The sequence below is a fragment of the Dromiciops gliroides genome, chromosome 2, assembly GCF_019393635.1.
Source record: "Dromiciops gliroides isolate mDroGli1 chromosome 2, mDroGli1.pri, whole genome shotgun sequence".
Taxonomy (NCBI): domain Eukaryota; kingdom Metazoa; phylum Chordata; class Mammalia; order Microbiotheria; family Microbiotheriidae; genus Dromiciops; species Dromiciops gliroides.
This window is the reverse complement of record NC_057862.1, coordinates 151,652,363-151,670,619: the sequence shown is the minus strand read 5'-3', so window position 1 is coordinate 151,670,619 and position 18,257 is coordinate 151,652,363. Positions and strand designations below refer to the sequence as shown.

Genomic DNA, 18,257 nt, shown 5'->3' with positions numbered 1-18,257 from the left:
CCATGACTTTTTGCTCTGAACACCTCTTGTTTTCCAACTAGAATGCTCAATTCCTCGTGGCAATCTTGCTTATTTGACTACCTAAAACAGAATCCAATATAATCTGTGAACCATAGCAGGTTACTTCATACTTATCATTATGGGGAAAAAATTATAAGATCCGTAATATCATTATTATGAAAAGAATTATAAGGTACCTATAATGTTAAATAGGGAGATCTTCCTGTAACATTTGGAAAGAGCCATTCTCTCATCTCTTCAGAGGATTTCCAGGCCAATTTATTTAACCTAATAGACATCGTTCCCCCGCCTATGTCCCAACCCAATAAGACTGAAAAAAAAGGAACACTTCTTGAAATACTTTTACAGGCAAATCAATTCTACTTTCTAGAAATGTCACTGTTCATTTCATTAGTATTATTAATGATCATAGATTCACTAACAAAGAAATTCCTTAGTTTAAAATAAACAGGAGGAGCCATTAATAAGAAAGTCCCTATTATATGCCACAATATTTATAGCAGCACTTTTTTTTTGTGATAGCAAAGAATTGGAAATAAAGTAGAAGACCATCGACAGGGAAATAGCCAAACAAACTGTGGTCTAGGAATGTAATAGACTATGCCTGAACTAAAAGACACTATGTGTGTAATGACTACAGAGAAGCATGGAAATAACCTCGTGAACTGATGCAAAGTAGTCAACAGAGCCAAGAAAACGTGATACAATATGACATCAATTAAATGGAGAGAATGGCCACACACAATAAAAACAAAAGTCAATATTGGCAAAATTATAAAGATTGTGTATAATTCGAATGAGGAGATATGAAAGGACATTCTTAAGCCATCCCTTCATGGAGGTGGGGGTGGGGTTCAAAGGTGTTACACATTGCACATGTTTTTAGACTTTTTCGATGTATAGATCACTTGTGCTGATTTTTCCTCCTCTCTTTTGGTCTTTAAAAAGTATTATTTGTTATATGGAATGACTCTTGGAAGGAAGGGAAGGGATCCTAGAGAAAACTCTGATGATATAAAAACAAAAAAATGAATAAAATTTATTAAAAATAAATAAAATGAACTGTAGGGATAGCCATCCTTTACAAGATCTGGTACCATTTTTGTGCATGCAATTATCTCTGTATGTGCAAAAATGGATGAGCAAACAGCCAATTTCCTGCAACTGCAACAGAATCTACAGTGACCAGTTACTTGCCCTTCATTTGAGGGTTCAAATAAGCCATTGTAACACCAATTAATTGACTGAGGAGGCAATTATAGGTGGATAAATGATGATTATTTGTAAAACTTTCCACAAGTCAGAAAGAAGTGATAGAGGGGGCAGCTAGAAGGCGCAGTGGTTAAAGCACCGGCCCTGGATTCAGGAGTACCTGAGTTCAAATCTGACCTCACACACTTGACACTTACTAGCTGTGTGACCCTGGGCAAGTCATTTAACCCCCATTGCAAAAAAAAAAAAAGTGATAGAGAAGGATGTGACTCAGTAAATGCCTTCTTGAAATTTCCTTTTCTGGGGGAAGTGGGGGTGCAAGCAAAAAATGGAATCTTATCTTAATTGTCTCAATCTTGGAAACAAAAACATTGTATCGAGTCAATTTTTTTTTCAATGTAGCCATGTGTTGTGTGTGTGTGTGTGGGGGGGGGTTTGGCCACTTGACTCCCACTTCCATTTTCTTGAATTGAGCAGGTAAGTCCCTTGGGCAGTGAACAAAAGGAGTCCTATTGGGCATGGCTGAAATCCATTCAGGCTATTCCCAGAAGGAAATTGTGCACAAGGGTTTGTTGTTGTTGTTGTTGTTGTTGTTGTTGTTGTTGTTGTTGTTTTAAAAGCATTGAATAATCGTAAAAGTATAGGATCATGTCTGCTATGTTATTTAATTTAATTTAGTGTGATCAAATTATTTTATAAAATCTAAATCAAAGGTTATTGAATGAGAATTATTTGATCAAAGGCCAGTTTAGGCTCTGAGTGAAAATATGTAATTAGGCTTTTAAAAATGCTCAATTAAGAAAAAAACAGAGCTTGTTTTGATCTCTTAGATAAATATGTAATTAGCAGCTTTTCCTTTAAAATGGATTTTATGCTTTCCACAGACCAAAATGACTGTAATAGAGTAGACCTTCAAAATTATTATGCATTTATTTAAATGGGGAATGTGTTATCTAGGAGAAAATTGATTTTAAAACCAAATCCAAAGTACTGAGTGAACACATTTCAAATTTCACTGTATCTTCCCTTTTAAAATTCCAGGAGAAAACAGATTAGATCACTGGCCATTGTCCTCCAAGTTTTGGCTGTCTAGCTGATTTGGGGGGAGGTCACAGTAGGAGGGAGGGATTGCCAGGAGCCATGTCCCACTGCAGAGTCAACCAGGTATAACTAGCTAAAAATGAGGAGCATCGAATTCTGAAGTGTGTTGTTATGTTGGCCTGCTCCCATTTTATCTTTTCTGCTTTTGAACTCCTCAACAGGGGGAAGAGAAGTCCTTTCTATTTCTTGCTTTGAATAAAATGAAGATAACAATCAAAAAGAATCTCCACCATGATGCCAGGTCAAGTCCTTGTCTGCCAAAATTTTGAGGGTTTCCAGGACTGCAATTAGTCACAGAAGCACAAAAGACATTTGCACCTTATTCTGAGGGCTCACGTCAGTTAATTGTGCCTGCAATGAGCCACTCTGGATGCAATCAATTACAAGGGCAATTTCTGTGTGAACTAATTTGGTGTGCAAACACAAGCCCACCAAAATAGAGACCTGAGGTAAACCTGGCTGACACTCGTGTCTATCATATTTGACTAAACTATCTTATGTCTGTAGTCTCAGAAGGAAGTCGTTTCAGACTTCAGCTACAGATTAAAAAGTCACAGATTTTAAACGAGGATCTGTGGGGCTCAGATAGGTCTTTGATTTTCATACAGATCAAAACACATGGCAGCAGATCACCTCTCAGTTGAACAGCAAGCATCTCTTTTATAGACACATGGAAATATTTCTTTCACTAACAAGAGATTATGGATTCAGATGGAATAGGGGGATACTGAGCTATTGCTAATACTTAGAGTGTTGTACTTAATTCGATGGTGTGCTTTAATTATATTTTGCAACGGACATTTTAATATTAATATTGACTTTTCAAACTTCAAACTTTCTTCCTTTTTTTGGCTGGTCACTCACACATCATTTGAAAGCCCCATGTATATGTGTGTGTGTTTTTAACAACACAGCTATTTTAAAATGGCAAACCTGAGTTCTGCTTTCATAGCTTGCCTAATAAATTAATATCTTCATAAAGCCCCAAGACACAAATAAGGGGCAATTTGAAAACTCAATTTTTTTTTTGCAATATTGCTACTTCAAAACCCGACCAAGTCAGCTTCTGAAATTTGAACTCACCAAGGAAAATTAATGTGCTAAGCAAGTGTAAAAAAAATAAATCAAACCCCAAACATTTTGACAGCAGCTCATGTTTTAGAAGAATCATCAGCGTAATTCGGAAATTCCCAAGAAAGCATATTCTGTCATTTTGGTACACCTATTTTACCCCTGTGTTGTAGGCAACAGCTTTTAAGTTCCCCAATTCATAAATGTAATTAAATAATTACATTAGTGCTAATTAACATGAAACTGCAGATTATTTAAGCGCAAAAAACACTATTCAACTTCTTAATTATTCTTGTTCACACAGCATTTCCTTTTGCTCAGGCGCCCTAGGTGCAAATAAAGCATCCCATCTGCTCGTAATTAGAACTAAATAATTTCAGAGAATGTAGCTTATCATTTTGACTGCACATTTGATTAAAAACAGTGTACAAGCAATATCCTGGCTTATTGGCGGAACAGCAGCCACACGCACAGGCCCGTGTTCTTCTATCATTAAAGAAGATCGAAAACATTATCTGTTATTTCAGGGGGGAAAAAATACAACTTTTTAGTTCATTTCATACAGATGAAAGCGAATTACAGCAAATCACCTCTCCACTGAATAGCAGCCCCCACATAATGACTTTATTTGCTTAATCCCCAAATTAAACGCCGTTTCAAGCGAGGGCCCTGTGTTATTACTCTCATCATGTCGAGAACATTTTCCTGCCGAGACCAATTTGAATAAAACAAGGGGCCTTCCTTGAACTCAATCAAGGAGCCATAATGTGGTGGGTAATAGAGGTTGCTGATAGATTTGCAGGCAAAAGTGTTATACCTAATGATGGGATATGGATAATAGTCCTCCTGGAGGTCCTGATGCGATTCCAGTTGGCTGCCAGATGCTAAAAATCAAGAAGAGCATTGATCAGTGACAGGAAGCTGTAGTGGATTCATCTAGTCAAACTTCAGCTGTTTTTTCCACTGTACAGTTAAGCCAGGCATAAATTATATTAATTGATTTAATTACATACTTAAAACATCTTCCCCAATTAATTTAATTAGGTGGCTACATGATGCTACTGGCAGGGGAAGATTAGAGGCAGCTCACTTAATTAACAGAATATGAATGAAAAAAAAGAGAAAGCAAACATAAATGAAATTGTGAGCACTAATTAAAAGGCTGTCTGCAAACTTAAATACTTTCTGACAAAGTGGTGACAGCAATGTAGACAAGAGAGGGATTTTTTTCCCCCAGCAAATTAAAGTGCCAGAAGGTATATATAAGGAGAAAAGGTAATGCAGTTAAAAACATTGATTTTCTGACAGACCTATCTCTGGTCAAAGTGAACAGACTTTTTCCTATAGAAAAATTTCAACAGATTTTGTAGCTGCAAAAGCATTAGATAGCTGATGAGGACGAAAAGATGATGCTTGAACAAATGGATGGTTAAAATCAGGGGAAGAGGAAGAAGGCAAAGGGAAGCGAAACAGACACACTTATTGCAATCGCTCAAGCAAGAGATGTTTAGAAAAGGAAGTCTGCCATAACAGCTGGCAGTCTCATGCACCTTGGCTCGAATGTGGAAATTCTCCAGGTGTTTTGCACGTATTTCCTTCAGGATCTTTTTCATTCGGGCCCTGTGACCGCGCAGAAGCCAGTTGATGGCAATCACACCTGCGGCCCACTTCTGCCGTCGGAAAGTAGAATAGGCTTTTCTGGCCTGATAGCATCGCCATGTGGCTTGAATCTTGATAATAGCTTCCTCGATTCCCCCTTGCCCTTTGTACCTCTGGCCGGGCTGATTAACTAATTTGAGGATGTAAGCTGGATTCTCAAATACTGACAGGAGGTCAAATTTACTAGGCCTAGTGTTAAGTTCAAAGTCGGGAAGAAGTGCTGCCAAATTTTTCCCTTTTATCTTGACTTCAGGTACTGCATAGTCCTTGAGGAACTTCTCAATGCATTCCAAGAGAGAAAAGATATTTCCCCAAGATAAACAAAAATGTTCCTTGAAGGCTATGAAGTCAGCAGCATCCTGATCTATTACGCCATTGTAAATAAAAAAATCATAATCCATAGGCAATTTGGGAGGCGACAGAGCTGGTACCAATTTGGGAGGCTGCAAAAAAAAAAAAAAAAGAGAGAACGTTAAAACAGATTTAGAGTAATTGTAATCTCATCTAAATGAGTGGTCAAGATGCACTAGCACATTATCATTTACCACTCAGCTGTGGGAAGATATGGATCTGAAATGAATTCCTAGTATTGATTTAACATATATATGTCATAATGACAAAGTCTGGCCAGTATATATCATAAAACTCATTACAAGAAGAGGACCTTAGGGTTCGCTCAAGGCGATTAACATTTTTATAGAAGTGTGCTAATTGCTCAGGGGAACTATATGAGATCAGATCATATATAAAATAAAGTGTTTGGATAACTTTGATATGGTCAGCTGACCCCATAATCTCAATGATTTACCAGACCTCGTTTTACAACAGTGTTAACATTGCTTTCTCATTCATAACATGTCCACCAACCCTGAAAAAAAAAAGTGAAGCTTTTCTCTGTAGAGACACCACAGTTACTTTAAATGTGTCAATCAAGACTGTCTGGGCTTTTCTGAATCCCCAGAAGAAGTAAGTGCTGTTTCTCCTAAGAAATTTAAATTGGCAAATTTAATTCCCATTTTCCTATCAATTTCTCTTAATATCAAGAGGTGATTTTTACAGGGAAACAATTTCTTGCATATGTTATCATCCCTGCAATTTCTCCATCTTGTGTTTCTTTTGTTCTTCATGTAGCTTGGGGTTCAAGCCCGGCACATTTATATCAGATTCTCTTCAGTGATGAAGAGAATTATTACTCAACACTGAATGTGTGTGCCTATGAAGGGTGGAGTTGATGAGAGAGGAATGGTGTGTTTGTCCTTTCTCTGAGCTCTTACCAACTCCTTCCCTCATACAGGCTTGAGTGATCATTCTCTGCAACAACGAGGAAATTCTCATGCATATGTACCAGGCTGAATCCCTGATTCAAGTTTTGAGTTTTTACATTCAATTTTACACCTTTCTGGGTTGCATCCCTGTACTCTCATAAAGAGTAAACATTGTTTGAATGGTAAGGGCATGATTCGGTGGCATCTGAAGGAAATGAAATGTTCCTTCTGTGCATGAGTCAACCAGAAAGTTTCAACTAACAACAACAACAAAATGATAGGAGCTGCACCATCCTCTGTCACATAGTAGAAGTTATATCTTGGGCCAGGCAGTCAAAGGAGACCAGGTCCTGCTTTCCACTTGGTAAATCAGATGTCTGCTACCAGTTCTCTTTTGCCTTGCTTAGGAAATCAATGAACATGCCATTGCTCCTGATGTCATATCTGTCTTCATGATGTTAACATTTTTCAGATAAGGAAAGCTTCTTTTTTTAGTCTATTAAATTCTAAGGTTAAATTATCCTCTGCATTTCAAGGAGATGTCACAAAGTCCCAAATGCACAATGCATTCATTCATTTAATAAATTTTTGCTGAATGCCTCCTGTGCATAGCACTGTGCTAAAGACTGCTATGTAATAAATATTCTTTTTTTTTCCTTCAAGGTTCAAATATTAATAAGCATTTATCACAAATAAAAAGCCATCAAAGAGAATAGCTCAATATATTTAACTCTACCCACAAAAATGCTAAGTAAATGATATATTTGTATTCATATATCATATATATTCTTTAAATTCCTCCTCTTTTAATTATAAAGTTTTTCTTCCTGGTTCTTTGTAGTCAGATTAATTAGTGTAATATTTTGGGAAAAGTGCTATAATTGCACTGATACTTATTAGCTATGAAACCACAGGCAAATCTCTTTACCTCTCTGAGACTCAGTCTTTCCATCTGTAAGATGGGAATGATAATACTTGCAACACCCACATCAAGGGAATACTGATGGAGAAGAGACACTGTACTCTTAGTACAGTGCCTGGCACGTGGTAGGTTCTTCATAAATGCTTGTTGATTGTCTGACTTTGCAAACCTTAAGGGATTATATATAAATGTGAGTTGCTGTATTCTTATGAAGACTTCCTTTAAATGTGAACTACCACTAACTTTAGGGATTGTAAATCATTTACAAGAGACATTCTAAACAGAAGTTAGCACAGTGGTAGTTAATTTACAGTTGTTTCAAGGAGTAAGATTGATAGAAAACTCTTCATAAAAAGATAGTTAACCTTACTGATCTATCAGGACGTCAAGAGATTTCAACCTGTCTGGCAGGTTGAGAAAAATTCATTTATCTCACATCAATAAGAGTTACAGAAGCAATTCTTTCTTTAGCCAACATAGACATTGGCAAGAGAGGCTTCCGCTCCCAGGAGAAGGCAAGTGGCTTGCATTCTGATGGAAAAAGCCTGTGGCTATACTCAGCTTTGCTTCCAAGAACTGGTGCCGATAAAGACAGAGGTGAGAATTCAGGGAAGAAAAACAACGCTTCATCACAGGAAACCAAATACTCAAAATGATCACAGATGGATATTATATAGAGTTGGCCAGTTTTCCCATCTAAATGTTTGGTCCGAACAACAAAATCATCAAACCTCTCTAGCTCAAGAGGCTACAGATTAGGAAATTGGAGAAACTAGGGGAATGTAGTGAGAGATTTTGCTGATTCTATCCAATCTTTTTTTTTTCATTAGGGAGATTCCTGCAGAGTTAAGACAGTACTCAATCTATAAAAATAAAATAGGCCCAGAAAACTGACATTCTGAAAGGAAAGAACTCTACCAGGAGATGGAGATGGTGCATCCTCAGGGAGTTGACTGGGCATTTCTACACATTCGTTTAATGCTTCTTGAGCTTATGGATACTTACATACCTTCTTCTTTGACTGCCAGGAAAGAATAGCCCCAAGGGGTTTTACAAAAATTAACAGTTGCTGTTTTAGAACAAAGGGACTACACCTACACACCTTCTTGGATGATGCTCCAGGAAAGATATGCTCTCAAAGGAAACACACTCTTGGCCACCAGCAAGACCACTCAGGCACTGGAGAACTATGGGTTTCGAGTCAGCTAAAGCATAACTATAGTACATCTGTCACAGAGAATGCCACACTCGGGAGCACTTTAGCCTTAGAGCAAGGAAAGACATTCCTCTCAAGAGAAAGGCTTCCCAAATTAAAGCAGTGCATCAGCATTGTGAGATCCATTGAGCAGGTAAAGACAAAACTGCTTTTCATATGGCTAGGAATAAGAGTCCTGATTAAAGGTCACATTGTGTTTTGGGTTCTAGGTGCGCCTCTGTAATTCTTTCCATGCAATCTGTCAGCATGAGCGTGAGCTATTATTATGTGGACATCAACTGTTGTTGTCTGTTTTATTTTGAGAAAGTGAAGGGTGAGCAAAGTCAGGATCTAATGAATCTGGTGTGGATTACTTTAAACTACTCTACCCACCCCTTACTTGGCCATGTGCCAACTAATCTGGTGGACCTTTCTAACCCTCCCCCACTGCCTCCCTCAGAGGGGAGGAAGTTTTGGACCTAGAGGTCCCTCGTTATTTTCTGAACCCTAATATTATGGTGAGCCACCCAATTAACTCTCCACATATTAAATTTGGCCCTTACAGTTTAGGCGTAGGGTGTTTTTGACCTAGCAGTTATAAAACATTGACTTCTTTTTCCAATGTTGGTGATAGTTTTAAATTGAGCCATCTATGTTCTCTCACCTCATCACCTTTATGCTAAAGTGTACACATTTGTGAGATGCTTGGTTGGGGTTAGGTATGCCTTCTGTGGTTACCCAAGTGGAGTTGACTCTGTGTGAAGCTAACTGGCCCACACATCTTAAAATATGACCTTGGCCTCATTAGCATGGACCTCTAGCCAACTGAGTCAACTGGTCCACATATATTCCTCTTTGTTTCTAGAATGCAATGAATGTCCAAATAACTACCAAACTCTCTGACTCATTTATCATCTTAAATAAATTCCAAAATGGGGGTTAAAATAAACAAATAATCCAGCAATGTAACGACAGTAACACACTTATTCTGGTACTTAGATGATCCATGATTTCATTAGTGTGTACTCCCTTTACTAATGCAGACCACACCCTCTCTGTGTCTTAGTAGATAGCCTTTGGAAATTGTTATAGCTGAAAAATTCATTGCCTTAAGGGTAAGCTTCTTTGAATTTAGCTAGGCTGACCCCTGGATAATAGCTATATTGGATAATGGCCATCATTGGGTATTTATTTGGTAAAAGGACCTACCAAAGAACCAACCTTGTTCTCTTCTAGCATAGCCTTACAGAACCCAGGACCACTTCTACATCATGATGATTCTTCATTGTAAGAGATTAAGTCAACAAGTCAATTCAACAAGCACTTATTGAAAGCCAGGCACTGTCTTAACTGCTGGGGATATAAAGAAAGGCAAAAAATAGTCCCTGTGCTGAAGGATCTCTCTGTCTAATTGGGGAAACAATATGCAAATAACTATGTGCAAACAAGATACTGACAAGTTAAATTGGAGATGAAAAGCACTAAGATCAAGATGAATAAGCCATTTATACTATATTAGCAGAAACTAAAAATAAGTAGTTGGAAGTTTAGATTTATTAGAAGTGTTATTATTATTATGATATATTATATAATTAGATTAATTAGAAGTGTTTTTATTACCCAAAAGATTACCACACCTCAATGTGTCTTTTCTTAAGTTATTTTTCAATGTATTAAAGGTCTCCAATGTTGTAACTGTTATTTGGGGGAAGGCATATATTAATGCCAAAGACTTCTAAGACTTATGTAAGTATTCAGAGTATGAACTGTTTGTTGGGGTACTGGAGGGGGTGGTGTTGAGAGACCACATTCAGAGTTACAGAATTTTGGAACTGGAAAAGACCTGGAAGACTATCTAGTCCAGAGTTTCTAAACCTGGCATCCATGGATAGGGGTCCTGGATAGATTTTGGAGTGAGAAGATCTGAAAACTGGGATGGGGGAGGGAAATCACGTCTTTATTTATTTTTTTACTAACTTCTAATTGAAATTGAACATTACATTCCAATTTTTAAAAAATATTCTTTTGATAGCTGTGTGACCCTGGGCAACTTAAGCCCAATTGCCATATATATATATATATTCTTTTGTGAAGAGGTCAGTCCATAGACTACCAGACTGTCAAAGATGTCCATGACCAAAGAAGTTTAAGAACTCTGGATATAGTCTGACCTTCTCATTTTACACATGAGAAAACTGAGGCCAAGAGAGGTGATCTGACCTGTCCAAGGTCATATAGTTAAGGAAGAATTGGCATTAGAATCAAGTTATTCTGATTCCTGGGGTTCTTTTTGTATTACACTATGGGGAGATAAATATTCCTTTTATTCTAACTCCCAAACCTGTCCAGAAATATGCCCCAGAAACCTTTTTATCCCAGAAGCTCACTCAAGCCCCTGAACTCACACCTTGGGAAGACCCTCCACTCTCACAGCCTCTCCCTCTGACTGAATGGATCCTCCACAAACCTTTATTCAAGGAGGGCATCCAGGCCAGCCACATCTCATTCCACTCCAGGTTACACTCAGAATTCACTTTGCCATGCTCTCCCCATCCCCCATTTTGTGGAACCGTAATGCTATCCTTCTGCCTCTATCAAAATTTACCTGCATCTCATATTTATCTTACCTTACACTTTTAAACTTACTTCTATGAAGGCATTAATGGAAGAGATGCTGCATGGTAGAAAGATCACAGGAGATCTGGGTTCTCATCCTATATGAGTCACTACTAAGTTGTGTGATCCTGAGCAAACTGTTGCTTCTTTGGTACTCTGTTTCCTCACTGGGGGACATTGATCTACATGACTAGTTGCTAAAAGTTTTGCCCTTTCCGGGAGCATTTAAATGTGAAAAAGAGCTTCCCGAAAATGGTAATGCCTCAAACTCCAAAGGCTCACATTTCTAACGATAGCATTTCAGGTTCTGAAGCGGGTTTGTGGGAAAGGTTGGCTTGCATAGGTTTTCAGGCACCTGTCATTATCACACCATGTAAACTACTGCCTTCTACCTTATAAATAAGCCAATCCCTAGGAACAATACCTCAAAGCTGTTGACTATTCTAGAATTCTGGAAGTTGAGTATGAAAAAGAAAGGTTTGGAAATCACATGATCCAGAGAGCTATACTATTAAAATAGTAGATTCTTCAGTGGAGACAAAGTACCAAATTGAGTAGAAATATAAGAAAGAAGGGACTGACGGCACTTTAGCAACAGTTTTCTAGAAATGATTTATAAATGAGACTTTTAACTACCTCAGAGGCTACTGACAAATTCCTTTAAGATATATTTTTAACCTAATTGGACTCCCATACCACATAATTGTTTCCTTGAAATAACTACTAATTCTGATGAAGCTGACCTTCACTTTATAAGTAGACTGAATGCATAAGATTATTGTTGATCAAACAGAATCAAGATACATCTAAAAATAGATGGGCTTTGTTGTGGTTCATTTGTGACTGACTCTTTGTGGCCCCTTGGACCATAGAACATCAATACTGCCTTTGGTGTGTTCTTGGCAAAGACCCTGGAGTGGTTTGCCATTTCCTTCACTAGCAGATTAAGGCAGAGGTTAAGTGACTTGCCCAGGGTCACACAGCTGGTAAGTGTCTGAGGTTGGTTCTGAACTCAGGTTTTCCTGACTCTAGGCCCAGCACTCTGTCCACTGAGCTACCTAGCTGCCTCTGATGGGTTTTACTTTCAATCAAATGTGATTTTTTTTTCCTAGAGAGAATTTTCAGTTGCCAAGGTATTGATTTCAGCTTTTCTGTGATAATTCTATTTCTTAGAGAAAATGACATTGCTAAGGATTATTTGGGCTACTTAGAAAAGTTTGAATTGATGGGTTGAATCTGTTGGGCATATGTGCAAGAATTCCAATTGGACAGAATGATAAGAAGTCTGGCTCAATTGTCCCAATAAAAGTGGGTTTGGTGGTGGTGAGATACCATTTCAATGAGAAGTAAACAGCAGGGGGCAGCTAGGTGGCGTAGTTGATAGAGCACTGACCCTGGATTCAGGAGGACCTGAGTTCAAATCCAACCTCAGATACTTGACGCTTCCTAGCTATGTGACCCTGGGCAAGTCACTTAACCTTCATTGCCCTGCCAAAAAAAAAAAAAAAAGTAAATATCAAAGAATAAAATTCAAATCCTAGAGGATATATTATGTATAGGATCATGGATTTTAGAGCTACAAGGGGCATAAAAGGTCATCTAATCCAATAATTACATTTTAAAGATGAGGAAATTGAAGTCAAGGAAAGTGAAGTGACTTGTCCAAGATTATATCCCCATGTAGTGGTAGACCTGGGATTTAAAGGTGGTTCACCATAAATCCAACACTGTTTCCCATATACCACAATGTCTCTTATAGCTAAAGTCAAGCTACTGTCTTTTTTGTTTGACTAGGGAAGGATTTGAATACAGTAGGTCACTTTATTATATAGATCATTAAAATACTTATAGCAACTCTTAAATGTTATGTTCATCTAGCTCAACCCCCTCATATTAATCTAACACTATAGAACACTTACACTGTGTCAATTTGATCCTCATAACAATCCTGGGAAGTAGGTATTTTGGTTTGTTTTTTTACAGACAAAGACAGCTATTAAGTTACTTCTCCAGGGTCACACAACTAGTAAGGGTCTGAGGTTAGATATGAACTCAGGTCTTTCTGATTCCAGGACTGATGCTCTATCCACTATGCTACCTACCTGCTTAATGACTGACCAATACCCAGAAAAACGAAATGATTTGGCTAAGTTCTCTGTCATTCCAAGCACAAAGTATATTCAAATATGCCATCTGAAAATACGTTGTTTGGGTTCTGCTGCACTAGTTGAAATTTTGACCCTTTAGACCTGTTGTATTTAACCCTGTGCTCTTCCAAAAATGATTTCCAATTAGACACAAGCAAGTGGACAAAAATAGCAGAAGGTGATCATAGCCCCAAATTGCTATAGCATATGGAGAGTCAGAAGGACCTATTACTCACAGAAAACACATTCTGGTAATTCACAGATGGATTCCATGTAGATCACCTCTGGAGAACTAACCACACCATAAGAATATCTTTAGGTAACTTCTCCAAAGCATGAATTTTTATCCTGAAGTTGGTCATAGGAGAATCTTAGACAGGCATTTCTGCACTGAAAAGATCAGAACCATGCTAATGATTTCTCATTACATTAGTTTGTTCTCATTCTTCCAACTCAGCAGCAGATATTCTCGAATCACTATCACTATCAAGTAGTGACTTGAAGATTCTTTTTTGCCACAGATTTGGAGTGAAAACACTTTTCTGCGTGTGGATAAGTTTAACTTTGTCCTTCAAGCACATCATTAAGATCGGTAATCATATGCTATAACAAATGTGTGCTCACACCATAATTTAAAGCAATGTCTCAATGAATAGTAAAAAATCTTTACCAATTAATTTTGCTATAAATCTAAAATGTTTTACATCACAATAGCACATACTTTCTCATTTTACATACACTATTTTATTTGTCACGTTAGTGAATTAGGAAGCACAGTTGTTATTATCATAATTATACACATTTGATGGATAAGAAAATTGAAACTTAGAGATAGCCTTTGGACCCACAGCTAGTAAATATCAGAAGCAAAACCTTAATCCAGGTCTTTCCTGATTTTTAATTAAAGACTCTTTCTATTATACAACATTGTCTCATCCACACAAAACCTAGAATGACTGGTTCACTTTTGAAAAAGGTTATATATGAAAAAGCAAAGGTGAGAGGGTAAAACTTTCTACTGGAAATAGCAAGAATGGATATAAGATTTGTTTAAAACTATTTTTAGGGGGCAGCTAGGTGGCGCAGTGGATAGAGCACCGGCCCTGGATTCAGGAGGACCTGAGTTCAAATCTGGCCTCAGACCCTCAACACTTACTAGCTGTGTGACCCTGGGCAAGTCACTTAACCCCAATTGCCTCACCAAAAAAACCCTCAAAAACCCCCCAAACCCCTATTTTTAATCCTTGCTTCTCTACCCCTCCCCACCCCCACTGTCTGCCTTTAAGATACAATAAACTTAATGACACTGATTTGTAGGAAAATCTGTCTAAAAGAAAAAAATCAACCGCACATTTTTTTTTTCTATTTCAATGTCCATTCCTCTATCTGAAGTGAGATATGAGCTCTGTTTAATCTTTTGAGAAAAGACAAGAAATGGGCCCGGTTTGGTAAGACAGCACAGAGACACATTGGTCTGGTATTCTTCAAAATGATTCTGGTTTATTGATCAGATATGACATAGAATCATAGAATGTTAGAGCTAGAAGAAGCTTGAAGATGCACTAACCCAACTGACCTCTTTATTTTACAGATTAGGGAATTTAAGGCCAAGAAGGTTAAGCCTAAGGTTATGCATGATGTTAGACAGAAATCTTTCAGCTATCTTAGCTAAATAATGGCCATAGAATTGTCAGAAAAGAGGAAGGGGATTAGAGACAGAAAATGTTTAGCCAGCATAAGCCTTACCCTGAATTTGGGGTCAGCATCCAACCTCATTCCTTCTATACTAAAAGGCAATCTGGAGTAAGTGTGGATCATGTGACCATGACAGTTAGGTAAGTACAGTAGAGAGAGCACTGGACCAGGAGTCAGGAAAACCTGACAAGTACCTTGGGCACTTGTTGTGTGACTTGGGAAAACCTTGGTTTGTCTTAGTTTCCTCATCTGAAAAGGGAGTAATAATAGTACCTATCTCCTAGGGCTGTTAGGAGATAGTGTTTACAAAGCATTTTGCAAACTTTAAAATGGTATATAGGGGCAGCTAGGTGGCACAGTGGATAAAGCACTGGCCTTAGATTCAGGAGGACCTGAGTTCAAATCCAGCCTCAGACATTTGACACTTACTAGCTGTGTGACCCTGGGCAAGTCAATTAACCCTCATTGCCCTGCAAAAACAAAAACAAATAAAATGGTATATAAATGCTAACTATTATTATTGGTGGGTGGAAAGGACCTCAAAAGTGATCTAATCCAACCCCTTCATTTTACAGGAAAGAAAACTGAGATGCAGAGAAATTAAATGACTTGCCCATGGTCATTCAGGTAGTGTCAGAGGAAGGATTGAAACCCAGGTCCTCTGACGCCAGAGACAACTTCCCACCATAGGAGATCTATGCTAAAATCCTGGTTCCAATACTTACTAGGTCCATGACCTTGGGTGGGTCCCTTAATCTCTCATCCTCAGTTATATTATCTGTAAAATGGGATGATTATAATATTTTCACTTATCCTAGTGACCTATTGTAATCTGTAAATTGCTATACAACCATGGCTAAATCTTGGGTGATGGAATTTTCTGAAATAAGAAGAGAAAGTCTAAATGTGTGTGCATTATGACAAAAACATGCATTTTACCTAGAAAGAAGTTTTACCAAATATTTTTTACTAAATGTTTTATCAAACATGAGAATTTTAATGTTTCAGTAATATGTGGAAGTCACTAGTTAAAATGTAAGCTCCTTGAGAGCAACAACTATTTCACTTTTGTCTGTGTCTATAGCACCTAGCTCACTGCTGGCACATAACAGGCACTTAATGAATGCTTGCTAAATGACTGATGCTTGGGATGGCATCAATAGCATCGATCTTTTTTTTCTTAATAACAATGAGCATACCAAGACAAAGTTGTCCATGCCCACTATGTTGATAAATTGTTAGGACCAACCAAAAAATTCAAAATTATAATTGTAGATAATTTTAGAAGAGCAGAAATTCCATTTTAGTGCAAAATGAACTCTCTTTAGACACTCATCCTAAGAAATTAATTAAAAGAAGTTCTACCTTCAGAATGTCAAAATAATATATAATACCTCTGCCTCCTCCCCTGGGTTGTTCCCTGACTCCTAATCATAGGTTGTTAGTAGGTTGGGTCCCCATACAGAGAGAGTAGCCGCTGTTACCCTTGGCCCCTGTGGGCAACCTCATGGGTAGTTGCTCCTATTTCTGTTGCTGAGGCTCAACCACTGGACTTCGTATTAATAATTAGTTCTTATTAAAGACACTTATTCCAGTGGAATAACCACAGCATAAGATTATAGGAATATATGACTAGAGCTGGAAAGGACCTCAGATGTCTTCTAGTCCAAACCTCTCATTTTACAGATGAGTAAACTGAGTCTCAGAGATGCTAAGTGAATTACCCCAAGTCACACAGATAGTAAATATCAGAGGATTCCAACCCACATCCCCTCTTTTCACTGTACAATGTAACAGTAGTTACAAAAATACCTCCCTCCCATAATTTGGAGTGCAATTTTCCACAAATACACACAGAAGCCTTTCCCAGCCACCCTTAATGATAGAGCCTTCCCTGTGATATAATCTTCTAGTTACACAGAATGTATCTTATATGTATAATTGTTTGCATGTTCCTAGAGATCAGGGATCCTGTCTTTGCTTTTCCTTGTAAACCCATCCCTTAGCATAATACCTATCATGTTGTTGTCGTTTAGTTATTTTTCAGTTGTATCCAACTCTTTGTGACCCCATTTGGAGTTTTCATGGCAAAGATATTGGAGTGGTTTGCCATTTCCTTCTCCAGCTCATTATACAAATGAGGAAACTAAGGCAATCAGGGTTAAGTGACTTGCCCAGGGTCACAGCTGGTAAATGCTGAAGCAGGATTTGAACTCACATCTCCCTGACTCCAGGCCCAGCACTCCATCCACTGCGCCATCTTTGTCCTCCAGGATACAGCTATGAATGAACCCAGAAGTAAATTTTAAAGAGCTTGAAATAGCAGTCACAGAGTCTTTCACTAAATCTCTTTCATATTCCTTGTTAGGCCCTCCATCCAAGCCTGAATCAATTCTTAGCTAAATAACCAACCTAGTTATTTGTTTTCCCAGCTGTCTCTAGTAGTCAACTAGATAGGAGGCAGCATTAGGGGAAAGCACAATGACATCAGGAGAAATGAAAGCTGATATGGATGACAGAGACAGAAAAACTAAAAAGCAGAAAACTGTATTACTGCCCAGTGTGATAAAGAAATTAAATTACACTTGGTAACAGCTGAATAAGAGTGCAGTGAAGTGTGTAATATATGTGAGAAAGATTAACTGCAAAAGTAGTTAAGATGAAAAAAAAAAGTTTTAGCACGTGGAGAAGTGAGCTTCACTTCTCTGCAGATTCATTTGTATGCAAGAGCACGTTCTCGAATGAGGTCTGATAAATGAAGCATCACTGTACGTAGGAAAGGGTCTCCTGTTTTGTGGTGCAATGTAAGTCATAACTTCTAACTGCCCAATGACAAGTAAATTGAATGAAATGAGTGGCAAAATGCTTCTAGGGGTTTGAGTGAAGGGCAAGTGTGAAGTAGAAGCCAAGAAATGTTTATGTGATCTTAGTCTGCATTGAGAGAGTTTCTAAGAAGAGTGGTGGTAGTCTCCCTCTCCTCCGCTCTGGTTTTATCCCATCTGGTGCATTATGTTCATTTATGGGTACCACATTTAAGGAAGAGCATTGCTAAGCTGGAGAAAGTCCAGAGGAAGGCTATCAGGATGGCAAAAGACCTCTAGATCATGCGGTATATAAAGATTCATTGAAGGACTCAATGTGTTTAGCCTAAAGAAAAGAAGATATGTGTGTGTGGGGGGGGTGCAGCTAGGTGTCGAAGTAGATAAAGCACTAGCCCTGGATTCAGGAGGACCTGAGTTCAAATCCAGCCCCAGACACTTGATGTACTACCTTTGTGACCTCAGGCAAGTCACTTAACCCTCATTGCCCCGCAAAAAAAAAAAAAAAAAGATGATGTAGAGGGCACATGATAG

General features: G+C 38.1%; 1 protein-coding gene across 1 annotated transcript in view; it reads right to left on the bottom strand.

The window, feature by feature from the left end:
- The window catches only part of IQCH (IQ motif containing H), a 176,041-nt gene that overhangs the window by 140,598 nt on the left and 17,186 nt on the right, over window positions 1-18,257 (bottom strand). Inside the window, exons 3-6 of the mRNA XM_043983514.1 lie at window positions 13,303-13,328; window positions 10,813-10,828; window positions 4,956-5,507; window positions 4,223-4,289 (exon numbers count right to left, since the gene is read on the bottom strand). Of these exons, the coding sequence (XP_043839449.1) occupies window positions 4,223-4,289; window positions 4,956-5,507; window positions 10,813-10,828; window positions 13,303-13,328 (661 nt within the window). The remainder of the gene's footprint in view (window positions 1-4,222; window positions 4,290-4,955; window positions 5,508-10,812; window positions 10,829-13,302; window positions 13,329-18,257) is intronic.